General features: G+C 39.0%; 1 protein-coding gene across 1 annotated transcript; it reads right to left on the bottom strand.

Moving 5' to 3' along the window:
* Nucleotides 1-6626: 6626 nt before the first annotated feature.
* On the bottom strand, nt 6627-8235 carry LOC114573637 (uncharacterized). Its single transcript, XM_028605918.1, has 2 exons — nt 8178-8235; nt 6627-7865 (listed from the first exon to the last, which is right to left on the bottom strand). The coding sequence occupies exon 2, from the start codon at nt 7854-7856 to the stop codon at nt 6981-6983; it is 876 nt and encodes a 291-aa protein (XP_028461719.1). The 5' UTR covers nt 7857-7865; nt 8178-8235; the 3' UTR covers nt 6627-6980.
* Between the last annotated feature and the right edge of the window lie 7214 nt (nt 8236-15449).

The raw sequence follows: 15449 nt of genomic DNA, 5'->3' as shown, positions 1-15449 counted from the left end.
TGTACTCACCACAAGTCAGCTGCCTTTATATAGAGAGATGCTAGGGCTTATTGTGCAATTTCTACTTGTGAGGAGTCACACACACACACACACACACACACACACACACACACACACACATACACATACACATACACACAAACACACACACACACACACACAGCATTGAGCTCGTAAGTAAGTAAAGTTTATTTATATAGCACTTATCACAAAGTGCTTCACAGTCCAAATAAAAAAAAAATTATTATTAAACAATTATAATCATAAAAAGTAAAATAAATCACAGTAAGTCATAGTAAAACACAAAAGCATGAAATACATCGGAATACAGTCACAACCTGCAAAGATGAAAATTACAGTAACACTAAATCCTGAAGCCTTTTTCTTTTTGTGTTTACTGAAATGTGAGTAGATGTATAGTATAACACTTTTTTTTTTTTACAGTGGCCTGTATGATCAAAGTTATAAACTACTAAAGTTACATTTTAGTAACAAAGACTAGTGGGACTAATCCAGCCTCTCTTCAGCATCAGGTCACAGGTTTTCATCAACATCACATTGGATATCCTCTCTTGCCATGCACCTGTATCATCTCTAAATACAAATTACAGTAATGTGGTGATGACTTTGTGAAAAATAGTAAGTGTTCAGCTGTGTATGTAACCTTAGACATCTTGCCCTGACATTTTGATATCTTTGCTCTTTTACCTGTTCACTGTTTCTCTCCAACGGTTTCTCTCCACTATTTGGTGTTTATTTACAAAAAAAAAAAGTCTTTCTGAGCTTTCCTATAAACAGTATATACACACACATATATATATATATATATATATATATATATATATATATATATATATATATATATATATATATATATTTGTGTTTGACCCCCTTTCCCCTTCAGAACTGCCTTAATTCTTCGTGGCATTGATTCAACAAGGTGCTGGAAGCATTCTTTAGAAATGTTGGCCCATAATGATAGGATAGCATCTTGCACTTGATGGAGATTTGTGGGGTGCACATCCAGGTAATGAAGCTCCCCTTCCTTCCCCATTTTAGTACAGTGAACTCATTGTCATGTTCAAGAAACCAATTTGAAATGATTCGAGCTTTGTGACATGGTGCGTTATCCTGCTGGAAGTAGCCATCAGAGGATGGGTACATGGTGGTCATAAAGAGATGGACATGGTCAGAAACAATGCTCAGGTAGGCTGTGGCATTTAAACGATGCCCAATTGCTACTAAGGGGCCTAAAGTGTGCCAAGAAAACATCCCCCACACCATTACATCACCACCACCAGCCTGCCCAGTGGTAACAAGGCATGACGGATCCATGTTCTCATTCTGTTTACGCCAAATTCTGACTCTACCATCTGAATGTTTCAACAGAAATCGAGACTCATCAGACCAGTCTTCAACTGTCCAATTTTGGGGAGCTCGTCCAAATTGTAGCCCCTTTTTCCTGTTTTTAGTGGAGATGAGTGGTACCCAGTGAGGTCTTCTGCTGGTGTAGCCCATCCGCCTCAAGGTTGTGCGTGTTGTGGCATCACAAATGCTTTGCTGCATACCTCGGTTGTAACGAGTGGTTATTTGAGTCAAAGTTGATCTTCTATCAGCTGGAATCAGTCGGCCCATTCTCCTCTGACCTCTAGCATCAACAAGGCATTTTCGCCCCCCAGGACTGCAGCATACTGGATGTTTTTCCTTTTTTAGACCATTCTTTGTAAACCTTAGAAATGTTTGTGGGTGAAAATCCCAGTAACTGAGCAGATTGGGAAATACTCAAACCAGCCCGTCTGGCACCAGCAACCATGCCACGCTCAAAGTTGCTTAGATCACCTTTCTTTCCCATTCTGACATTCAGTTTGGAGCTCAGGAGATTAGGCTCGTTCGAGATGAGCCAGATCTGCGCAGAATCGATCGAAAACAGTCTTGTTTTACATGACAGATGACGTTGTCAATGAACACGTTCTGTGGCCGAGTATTGATTGAAACTGTCGGGCAGTGTTGTTGATCTGTATTGTTGAAAACTTAAAACAGTTGAAAAGAATTGTGAAATATTCGGCCTCATGTTATACGAGCAGAACTAAACTATGTTTTGGGGAAATATTAGATTCCTGACCACTTTTACAGCCTATAGGCCTTAGGTTAGGAGAGATGCGCTATAGCACAGCCAGGTATGGTGGTAATGGAGATTCCAAAGCGCTCTTCTTTTGGGCAGAACCAAGGAGAGCGATAGCGGATAGGTCCGTCCTTTGCACCGAAACTTTTTACAATGCAACAACATATAAATAGCATCAAGCTATTACAATCTTTATTATGTAAGCACATATAATATATATAATATAAGGCCCACCCACAATTGGTCTGGCCCATCCAAAACTGGAATCCTGGCGCCGTGCCTGGTTGTTACACCATGTTGCCTCCGGTCACCAACATGTTCCCACCCTCAGAAGTATTTGCTTTGCATAAACCATATATACCTTGTGTACCCAAGTCAGTGGAATTTCTGCATGTTCTTGCTTGAAATCTGACGAGCAGCTCTTTTTCACAGCCCACTCTCACTCAAAAGCGTACAAATAACACAGGTTTACACTTTGAAAATACGTGCAGTGTGTACGCCAAAGTCAAATTGTGCGTACAGTAGATACGTGGAGCGCTCCAATTACAGTAATGGAGACCGGTGCGTTTATAGTATAAAGGGACGTGGGACCGCGTAATGATAGTGGTTGGGGTGGCGTGGGAGATCGGGGTTTGCGTCCTGTGTGTGGCGAGTTTTTGTGGCTATGTGTTTTTTTTTGTTAAGCCTTCCCCAATGTTTCTTCCCTAAACTCAACCGTTTATAAGCGTTTTTTCGTGACTTTCTTGTGTTACTGAAGCCTTTCCCTGCATTCTTTTCCTAAACCCAACCATTTTTTTTTTTTTTTTTTTTTTTGTGTGACGCTGTTCTCGCGATAACACACAACGTGGCGATAAGCGATCTGAGCAGCGTGCATAAAACGCACCGGTCTCCCTTACTTCAATTGGAGCCCTCCACGTATGTACTGCACGAAGAATTTTACTTTGGCATACACATTGCACGTTTGTAAACCCGTGTTATTTGTACGCTTTTGAGTGAGACCGGGTTGCTTTTTCATTAGTTATTGCACGTTTCTAATGTGTGATCTATGTGAGAGTAACACACACACACACACACACACACACACACACACACACACACACACACACACACACACACACACACAGTTACTTTTCATTATTTTAAAAATGATACCTTTGTTTTACATACGTTAGTAGTTATATGTAAATAGTTTTGTTTTATTGTTTCATGCTACTGTATACAACACTGTGATACTCTTACAAACTTAATGTTTTGTTCCGTGTTTTGTTTCTGATTTTCACGGGTTATTGACACCGTGTTGCCTCCGGTCACTAACTGGTATGTACGAACATGTTCCCAATACATTTTTTAAATTACACCTACCACACTACTTTCTCATGTTTATGTGTTCAAGTCAGTGGAATTTCTTCATGTTCTGGCTTGAAAACTGACAAGCAGCTCTTTTTCATTAGTTATTGCACTTTTCTAATGTATGATTTATATATTATTTTTAAACACACACACACACACACTCAGCATTGAGTTCTTAACCCTTCGGTTGACTTCAGGTCACATTGACCCATTTTAATTTTTGTTTTATATCAGAAAAAATTGGATGTAGAAATAAGCGCTGAAAATGTGTAGTAGAAGAATTTTACAAATTAAAACTGTGGAAAAAGCAAAAACAAACGTCGACAAAATAAGTGTTTATTTCAAGGTTGAAGGGAAGACAAGTAAGTAAAGTTTATTTATATGGCATTTATCACAAAAGTGCTTCGCAGGCCAAATAAAAAACTACATTATTAAAAAATTATAAAAAGCACAATAAATCACAGTAAGTCATTAAAAAACACAAAAGCATAAAATACATAGGAATACAGTCATAAGCTGCAAAGATGAAAATCACAGTAAAACTAAATCCTGAATACTTTTTCTTTTTGTGTTTATTGAAATGTGAGTAGATGTATTGTATTGTACTTGAACAGTTTTTTACAGGGGCCTGTATGAGAAAATAAGAAAGCTTTTGAAGTGAAGGACTGAAGGACTCTGATTATTGGACGGTTTTCAGAGGATTTTAAGGCTGCTTGGATGTTATACATCCTGTTTGAAGGCAGAGTTTAGAATTCAGTTCACTAGTGTGTTGTTTCTGCTTTGAATGTGTAATATGTACCTGTGTGTTTCCTATTGATCCAAAAATTACCTTATGAATAAGAAGTGTTAGGTTTTGATTGCAGAATGTCCTGTTGACATAGCAGTGAGACTTTTATTTCCAAGTGTAGTGTCTAGGCTTCTTGTATGTTGAGTTTTGACACGATGAGCCCCATTCTGCATTTTGGTCGTTAGTAATCAGGAAAAACTGCAAACGAACGCCTGACCAAAAAGATGCGTCTTTATTATGATGCTTATTCACCGTATCCCCCGAGTTAGATAAGTCTATACATACCCTTCTCATCTCCGTGCGTGTTGTAACTCTGTCTGACGCCACCACTGCTAGCCTAGCTTAGCACACATCCTGGAGGTAACCGGCTCCAACTAGCCATCTGCTCCCAATAAGTGACAAAATAACGCCAACAAGTTCCTATTTACATGTTGTGATTTCTATAGTCACAGCGTGTGCAAAGATGGGTAGACAGTGCTCTGGCATTCAGGATAGTATTTCTGACAGGCTCTACGCATCATCACATAGCCTTCACCATACCTAGAGATTGGCATGGTTCTACTTCAGTTAGCCTAATAGCTGGTTTGATTTGCATTGAGAGATGATTTTATAGAAAGTACCCCATGCCAATCTCTAGGTATGGTGAAGGGTCTGTGATGATGTGGGGCTATTTTAATTCCAAAGGCCAAGGGAACTTTATCGGGATGCATTATCCTGGATCCATGAAATAACTGGCCTTTAAAAATAAAAATCTGCCTGCCTCTATGGGAATTTGACATAGGGGTGTATGTGCGTGTCAGATAAAACGAGGCTTGGACCCAAAAATGGCAGGCACATAGAAGATAACCAAACTCCACAAACTCCACAAAACCAGAAACCACTAGAAAAACCCAGGAGACATGAAAGGGGGCAAAAACAACCAGGAAGAAGAGACGCAGGGAATGACATGGAGGAAAGACAATGAACTGACAAGAGACAACTACAGCACAGAGACTAAATACACCAGGTAACGAGGATGAAACAAGGGGGACGTTCACAGGAGGGCTCAGGAAGAGGTGGAACACGTCAGGGCGGGGAAGACAATCACAAACGTGGGAAAACACAAGACAGGAAGTAAAACAAGACATAACAGGGGAGATCAGAGAATGTTTGAAATGCCATGGAAATTCACCAGGCTGAAATCCATTCTGTTTTGAATGGGTTATTGACACCATGTTGCCTCCGGTCACTAACTGGTATGTACGAACATGTTCCCACCCTCAGAAGTGTTGGTTTAAATTACTACTTTCTCATGTTTATGTGTTCAAGTCAGTGGAATTTCTTCATGTTCTGGCTTGAAAACTGACGAGCAGCTCTTTTTCATTAGTTATTGCACGTTTCTAATGTATGATTTATGTGAGTACCAACTGAAATTTCTTAACACACACACACACACACACACACATACACACACACACACACACACACACACTCAGCATTGAGATCTAAGTAAGTAAGTAAAGTTTATTTATATAGCACATATCATAATATCATCATTATATAGCATATATCACAAAGTGCTTCACAGGCCAAATAAAACAGTACATTATTAAACAATATAACCATAAAAAGCACAATAAATCACAGTAAGTCATAGTAAAACACAAAAGCATGAAATACATACAGTCACAACCTACAAAGATGAAGATTACAGTAAAACTAAATCCTGAAGCCTTTTTCTTTTTGTGTTTATTGAAATGTGAGTAGATGTATATTATTGTACTTGAACAGTTTTTTACAGGGGCCTGTATGAGAAAATAAGAAAGCTTTTTGAAGTGAAGGACTGAAGGACTCTGATTATTGGACGGTTTTCAGAGGATTTTAAGGCTGCTTGGATGTTATACATCCTGTTTGAAGGCAGAGTTTAGAATTCAGTTCACTAGATGTGTTGTTTCTGTCTTTTTCTTTTTGTGGTTATTGAAATGTGAGTAGACGATATTAATGAACACATGTTTTTACAGTGGCCTGTATGACCAAAGTTTTAAACTACAAAGACTAGTGGGACTAATCCAGCCTCTCTCCAGCATCAGGCCACAGGTTTTCATCAACATCACATTGGATGTCCTCTCTTGCCATGCACCTGTATCGTATCATCTCTAAATACAAATTACAGTAATGTGGTGATGACTTTGTGAAAAACAGAAAGTATGCAGTTTTTCTGTAATAAAGGTATTGTTTTTCACATTGTTTATAGCAGTGTATGTAACCTTAGACATCTTACCCTGACATATTGATATCTTTGCTCTTTTACCTGTTCACTGTTTCTCTCCAACGGTACAGTGGATAACTGTTTCATTTCTACAGTGAAGAGTCTGAAGCAAACACACCTTACATGCAGAGTTGTCTTTATTGAAAATCGGGAAATGTTCAGATTAAAGTGATACAGAGTTTTAATATTTAATCCTTAACATCGTTGGTTAAAAACAGCCATGTGAAATCATTTGATTGATTTGACATCAAGTTTATCAGTAGAACCTATATACCATTTGATATATATTTTTATAATCCATATTACCAGAATACAATTAATCACATGGTTTTCTGTATTGAAGAAAAAGAGAAAATAAAATTAAAGAGACTATCAGCAAAATGATTTAAGAATAATGTTGGACTCTGCTTTCTACTTCAGTGAGTGTTGGGAATTCTCAGCTCTGCTTCCATCAAGAAGGCTTTCTCAGCCTTTCACCGATAGAAACACAGGAACTCAGGGCTGCCTTTAGTACCTATGTTAAGATTTCTTTGGATAACGGAGACACCAGCCCTCTCATAAGCTAGTACAGTATTATGGATAAGAACCAGGGACATGGCCTTAATGGGACTGGCGCCGTCATCTTTCTTGTACCACATGTACACCGGGTGGCCTCCGGTCCCCTCGTTGAGGTTAACATTTACTGGAGTGTAACCTTGATGCTGAAGGGACTGATATTCTTCATCATTGGTGGAGCTATTCAGATCCGTGAGCGCACGTCTGGGGTCGGTGGTCTGACGATACCAGATGAAGACATCGGGACCTCCTGCCTCTCTGTTAGTATCTTCATCCACACGGATGTAACCTGCCTTATAGAAGTCGGTGTCTGATCCGTAGGAAGCAGTAGCAGAGACATCACAGATGTAGGTTTGTTTCTCTCTCTTCACCCAGGTGTGGATCCAGTTCCCTCCAGCTTTGCGGTTCAGATCACAGGCTGATTTCTCCCAGCCTGTGCTGAACTTCAGGGCTTCACTTCCTGGATCTATAGTGACATCAATGTCCACTATGGGAGTGTGGAACTCCCCGGACCCTCTGAAGTACCAAAGGTAGATGTAATCACCTCCTGCGTTTGCATTGAGATCTTTATGGACCTTTGTGTACCCTGCATTGCTCAATCCAACACTCATGTTATCGTTGAATGTAAATTGAACCCTGGTGATTGGTACTGATCCTTTTTTGTACCAAAGAAAGATGTCATTTCCTCCTGCTCCTTTGTTTAGATCAACACTGATTTTCTTGAAGCCTTGTGATTGGAGAAATTGCTCCTCAGATACATTGAGGGACACATTAAGTTCTGAGATGTAGGCCATTGTGGGTAGCTGCAAAAAAGAACGACACATCATTTGTTTGTATGTATAATGTATATATTTCACGATTGTCACCTTGTGAATGTGGTGTGAAAACACAATAGTGAATAAACACAATATGAAAAGTTAGCAGCATGACTGTGCCTTTTGAGATGAGCTCCAATATGATTATGACAAATTAAAATATCAAATATGGATCACTATTATGACATCTAAAATTGTATTTTAAATGTGCATGCTGCACCTATTTATAATGAATATAATAACTTTGAAATAGTAAAATGTATGTTCCACATAAAGTAAATAAAGTTCTTGAAGACTTACGTGTCTGCTGATGGTGAATGTTCGGCAGGAAGAAGTCAACTGGTCTGCTGATGTCTGTTGTACTCACCACAAGTCAGCTGCCTTTTATATAGAGATGCTAGGGCTTATTGTGCAATTTCTACTTGTGAGGACACACACACACACACACACACACACACACACACACACACACACACACACACACACACATACACACAAACACACACACACACACACACAGCATTGAGCTCGTAAGTAAGTAAAGTTTATTTATATAGCACTTATCACAAAGTGCTTCACAGTCCAAATAAAAAAAAAATTATTATTAAACAATTATAATCATAAAAAGTAAAATAAATCACAGTAAGTCATAGTAAAACACAAAAGCATGAAATACATCGGAATACAGTCACAACCTGCAAAGATGAAAATTACAGTAACACTAAATCCTGAAGCCTTTTTCTTTTTTTGTGTTTACTGAAATGTGAGTAGATGTATAGTATAACACTTTTTTTTTTTACAGTGGCCTGTATGATCAAAGTTATAAACTACTAAAGTTACATTTTAGTAACAAAGACTAGTGGGACTAATCCAGCCTCTCTTCAGCATCAGGTCACAGGTTTTCATCAACATCACATTGGATATCCTCTCTTGCCATGCACCTGTATCATCTCTAAATACAAATTACAGTAATGTGGTGATGACTTTGTGAAAAATAGTAAGTGTTCAGCTGTGTATGTAACCTTAGACATCTTGCCCTGACATTTTGATATCTTTGCTCTTTTACCTGTTCACTGTTTCTCTCCAACGGTTTCTCTCCACTATTTGGTGTTTATTTAAAAAAAGTCTTTCTGAGCTTTCCCTATAAACAGTATATACACACACACATATATATATATATATATATATATATATATATATATATATATATATATATATATATATATATTTGTGTTTGACCCCCTTCCCCTTCAGAACTGCCTTAATTCTTCGTGGCATTGATTCAACAAGGTGCTGGAAGCATTCTTTAGAAATGTTGGCCCATAATGATAGGATAGCATCTTGCACTTGATGGAGATTTGTGGGGTGCACATCCAGGGTGCAAGCTCCCCTTCCTTCCCCATTTTAGTACAGTGAACTCATTGTCATGTTCAAGAAACCAATTTGAAATGATTCGAGCTTTGTGACATGGTGCGTTATCCTGCTGGAAGTAGCCATCAGAGGATGGGTACATGGTGGTCATAAAGAGATGGACATGGTCAGAAACAATGCTCAGGTAGGCTGTGGCATTTAAACGATGCCCAATTGCTACTAAGGGGCCTAAAGTGTGCCAAGAAAACATCCCCCACACCATTACATCACCACCACCAGCCTGCCCAGTGGTAACAAGGCATGACGGATCCATGTTCTCATTCTGTTTACGCCAAATTCTGACTCTACCATCTGAATGTTTCAACAGAAATCGAGACTCATCAGACCAGTCTTCAACTGTCCAATTTTGGGGAGCTCGTCCAAATTGTAGCCCCTTTTTCCTGTTTTTAGTGGAGATGAGTGGTACCCAGTGAGGTCTTCTGCTGGTGTAGCCCATCCGCCTCAAGGTTGTGCGTGTTGTGGCATCACAAATGCTTTGCTGCATACCTCGGTTGTAACGAGTGGTTATTTGAGTCAAAGTTGATCTTCTATCAGCTGGAATCAGTCGGCCCATTCTCCTCTGACCTCTAGCATCAACAAGGCATTTTCGCCCCCCAGGACTGCAGCATACTGGATGTTTTTCCTTTTTTAGACCATTCTTTGTAAACCTTAGAAATGTTTGTGGGTGAAAATCCCAGTAACTGAGCAGATTGGGAAATACTCAAACCAGCCCGTCTGGCACCAGCAACCATGCCACGCTCAAAGTTGCTTAGATCACCTTTCTTTCCCATTCTGACATTCAGTTTGGAGCTCAGGAGATTAGGCTCGTTCGAGATGAGCCAGATCTGCGCAGAATCGATCGAAAACAGTCTTGTTTTACATGACAGATGACGTTGTCAATGAACACGTTCTGTGGCCGAGTATTGATTGAAACTGTCGGGCAGTGTTGTTGATCTGTATTGTTGAAAACTTAAAACAGTTGAAAAGAATTGTGAAATATTCGGCCTCATGTTATACGAGCAGAACTAAACTATGTTTTGGGGAAATATTAGATTCCTGACCACTTTTACAGCCTATAGGCCTTAGGTTAGGAGAGATGCGCTATAGCACAGCCAGGTATGGTGGTAATGGAGATTCCAAAGCGCTCTTCTTTTGGGCAGAACCAAGGAGAGCGATAGCGGATAGGTCCGTCCTTTGCACCGAAACTTTTTACAATGCAACAACATATAAATAGCATCAAGCTATTACAATCTTTATTATGTAAGCACATATAATATATATAATATAAGGCCCACCCACAATTGGTCTGGCCCATCCAAAACTGGAATCCTGGCGCCGTGCCTGGTTGTTACACCATGTTGCCTCCGGTCACCAACATGTTCCCACCCTCAGAAGTATTTGCTTTGCATAAACCATATATACCTTGTGTACCCAAGTCAGTGGAATTTCTGCATGTTCTTGCTTGAAATCTGACGAGCAGCTCTTTTTCACAGCCCACTCTCACTCAAAAGCGTACAAATAACACAGGTTTACACTTTGAAAATACGTGCAGTGTGTACGCCAAAGTCAAATTGTGCGTACAGTAGATACGTGGAGCGCTCCAATTACAGTAATGGAGACCGGTGCGTTTATAGTATAAAGGGACGTGGGACCGCGTAATGATAGTGGTTGGGGTGGCGTGGGAGATCGGGGTTTGCGTCCTGTGTGTGGCGAGTTTTTGTGGCTATGTGTTTTTTTTTGTTAAGCCTTCCCCAATGTTTCTTCCCTAAACTCAACCGTTTATAAGCGTTTTTTCGTGACTTTCTTGTGTTACTGAAGCCTTTCCCTGCATTCTTTTCCTAAACCCAACCATTTTTTTTTTTTTGTGTGACGCTGTTCTCGCGATAACACACAACGTGGCGATGCGAGCCGCGTGCATATAAAACGCACCGGTCTCCCTTACTTCAATTGGAGCCCTCCACGTATGTACTGCACGAAGAATTTTACTTTGGCATACACATTGCACGTTTGTAAACCCGTGTTATTTGTACGCTTTTGAGTGAGACCGGGTTGCTTTTTCATTAGTTATTGCACGTTTCTAATGTGTGATCTATGTGAGAGTACACACACACACACACACACACACACACACACACACACACACACACACACACACACACACACACACAGTTACTTTTCATTATTTTAAAAATGATACCTTTGTTTTACATACGTTAGTAGTTATATGTAAATAGTTTTGTTTTATTGTTTCATGCTACTGTATACAACACTGTGATACTCTTACAAACTTAATGTTTTGTTCCCGTGTTTTGTTTCTGATTTTCACGGGTTATTGACACCGTGTTGCCTCCGGTCACTAACTGGTATGTACGAACATGTTCCCAATACATTTTTTTAAATTACACCTACCACACTACTTTCTCATGTTTATGTGTTCAAGTCAGTGGAATTTCTTCATGTTCTGGCTTGAAAACTGACAAGCAGCTCTTTTTCATTAGTTATTGCACTTTTCTAATGTATGATTTATATATTATTTTTAAACACACACACACACACACTCAGCATTGAGTTCTTAACCCTTCGGTTGACTTCAGGTCACATTGACCCATTTTAATTTTTGTTTTATATCAGAAAAAATTGGATGTAGAAATAAGCGCTGAAAATGTGTAGTAGAAGAATTTTACAAATTAAAACTGTGGAAAAAGCAAAAACAAACGTCGACAAAATAAGTGTTTATTTCAAGGTTGAAGGGAAGACAAGTAAGTAAAGTTTATTTATATGGCATTTATCACAAAGTGCTTCGCAGGCCAAATAAAAAACTACATTATTAAAAAATTATAAAAAGCACAATAAATCACAGTAAGTCATTAAAAAACACAAAAGCATAAAATACATAGGAATACAGTCATAAGCTGCAAAGATGAAAATCACAGTAAAACTAAATCCTGAATACTTTTTCTTTTTGTGTTTATTGAAATGTGAGTAGATGTATTGTATTGTACTTGAACAGTTTTTTACAGGGGCCTGTATGAGAAAATAAGAAAGCTTTTGAAGTGAAGGACTGAAGGACTCTGATTATTGGACGGTTTTCAGAGGATTTTAAGGCTGCTTGGATGTTATACATCCTGTTTGAAGGCAGAGTTTAGAATTCAGTTCACTAGTGTGTTGTTTCTGCTTTGAATGTGTAATATGTACCTGTGTGTTTCCTATTGATCCAAAAATTACCTTATGAATAAGAAGTGTTAGGTTTTGATTGCAGAATGTCCTGTTGACATAGCAGTGAGACTTTTATTTCCAAGTGTAGTGTCTAGGCTTCTTGTATGTTGAGTTTTGACACGATGAGCCCCATTCTGCATTTTGGTCGTTAGTAATCAGGAAAAACTGCAACGAACGCCTGACCAAAAGATGCGTCTTTATTATGATGCTTATTCACCGTATCCCCGAGTTAGATAAGTCTATACATACCCTTCTCATCTCCGTGCGTGTTGTAACTCTGTCTGACGCCACCACTGCTAGCCTAGCTTAGCACACATCCTGGAGGTAACCGGCTCCAACTAGCCATCTGCTCCCAATAAGTGACAAAATAACGCCAACAAGTTCCTATTTACATGTTGTGATTTCTATAGTCACAGCGTGTGCAAAGATGGGTAGACAGTGCTCTGGCATTCAGGATAGTATTTCTGACAGGCTCTCACGCATCATCACATAGCCTTCACCATACCTAGAGATTGGCATGGTTCTACTTCAGTTAGCCTAATAGCTGGTTTGATTTGCATTGAGAGATGATTTTATAGAAAGTACCCCATGCCAATCTCTAGGTATGGTGAAGGGTCTGTGATGATGTGGGGCTATTTTAATTCCAAAGGCCAAGGGAACTTTATCGGGATGCATTATCCTGGATCCATGAAATAACTGGCCTTTAAAAATAAAAATCTGCCTGCCTCTATGGGAATTTGACATAGGGGTGTATGTGCGTGTCAGATAAAACGAGGCTTGGACCCAAAAATGGCAGGCACATAGAAGATAACCAAACTCCACAAACTCCACAAAACCAGAAACCACTAGAAAAACCCAGGAGACATGAAAGGGGGCAAAAACAACCAGGAAGAAGAGACGCAGGGAATGACATGGAGGAAAGACAATGAACTGACAAGAGACAACTACAGCACAGAGACTAAATACACCAGGTAACGAGGATGAAACAAGGGGGACGTTCACAGGAGGGCTCAGGAAGAGGTGGAACACGTCAGGGCGGGGAAGACAATCACAAACGTGGGAAAACACAAGACAGGAAGTAAAACAAGACATAACAGGGGAGATCAGAGAATGTTTGAAATGCCATGGAAATTCACCAGGCTGAAATCCATTCTGTTTTGAATGGGTTATTGACACCATGTTGCCTCCGGTCACTAACTGGTATGTACGAACATGTTCCCACCCTCAGAAGTGTTGGTTTAAATTACTACTTTCTCATGTTTATGTGTTCAAGTCAGTGGAATTTCTTCATGTTCTGGCTTGAAAACTGACGAGCAGCTCTTTTCATTAGTTATTGCACGTTTCTAATGTATGATTTATGTGAGTACCAACTGAAATTTTTAACACACACACACACACACACACATACATACATACACACACACACACATACACACTCAGCATTGAGTTCTAAGTAAGTAAGTAAAGTTTATTTATATAGCACATATCATAATATCATCATTATATAGCATATATCACAAAGTGCTTCACAGGCCAAATAAAACAGTACATTATTAAACAATATAACCATAAAAAGCACAATAAATCACAGTAAGTCATAGTAAAACACAAAAGCATGAAATACATACAGTCACAACCTACAAAGATGAAGATTACAGTAAAACTAAATCCTGAAGCCTTTTTCTTTTTGTGTTTATTGAAATGTGAGTAGATGTATATTATTGTACTTGAACAGTTTTTTACAGGGGCCTGTATGAGAAAATAAGAAAGCTTTTGAAGTGAAGGACTGAAGGACTCTGATTATTGGACGGTTTTCAGAGGATTTTAAGGCTGCTTGGATGTTATACATCCTGTTTGAAGGCAGAGTTTAGAATTCAGTTCACTAGATGTGTTGTTTCTGTCTTTTTCTTTTTGTGGTTATTGAAATGTGAGTAGACGTATATTAATGAACACATGTTTTTACAGTGGCCTGTATGACCAAAGTTTTAAACTACAAAGACTAGTGGGACTAATCCAGCCTCTCTCCAGCATCAGGCCACAGGTTTTCATCAACATCACATTGGATGTCCTCTCTTGCCATGCACCTGTATCGTATCATCTCTAAATACAAATTACAGTAATGTGGTGATGACTTTGTGAAAAACAGAAAGTATGCAGTTTTTCTGTAATAAAGGTATTGTTTTTCACATTGTTTATAGCAGTGTATGTAACCTTAGACATCTTACCCTGACATATTGATATCTTTGCTCTTTTACCTGTTCACTGTTTCTCTCCAACGGTACAGTGGATAACTGTTTCATTTCTACAGTGAAGAGTCTGAAGCAAACACACCTTACATGCAGAGTTGTCTTTATTGAAAATCGGGAAATGTTCAGATTAAAGTGATACAGAGTTTTAATATTTAATCCTTAACATCGTTGGTTAAAAACAGCCATGTGAAATCATTTGATTGATTTGACATCAAGTTTATCAGTAGAACCTATATACCATTTGATATATATTTTTATAATCCATATTACCAGAATACAATTAATCACATGGTTTTCTGTATTGAAGAAAAAGAGAAAATAAAATTAAAGAGACTATCAGCAAAATGATTTAAGAATAATGTTGGACTCTGCTTTCTACTTCAGTGAGTGTTGGGAATTCTCAGCTCTGCTTCCATCAAGAAGGCTTTCTCAGCCTTTCACCGATAGAAACACAGGAACTCAGGGCTGCCTTTAGTACCTATGTTAAGATTTCTTTGGATAACGGAGACACCAGCCCTCTCATAAGCTAGTACAGTATTATGGATAAGAACCAGGGACATGGCCTTAATGGGACTGGCGCCGTCATCTTTCTTGTACCACATGTACACCGGTGGCCTCGGTCCCCTCGTTGAGGTTAACATTTACTGGAGTGTAACCTTGATGCTGAAGGGACTGATATTCTTCATCATTGGTGGAG

The sequence above is a fragment of the Perca flavescens genome, chromosome 18, assembly GCF_004354835.1.
Source record: "Perca flavescens isolate YP-PL-M2 chromosome 18, PFLA_1.0, whole genome shotgun sequence".
Classification (NCBI taxonomy): domain Eukaryota; kingdom Metazoa; phylum Chordata; class Actinopteri; order Perciformes; family Percidae; genus Perca; species Perca flavescens.
Note: the sequence above shows the minus strand (reverse complement) of the source record. Positions and strands in the feature narration are given on the sequence as shown.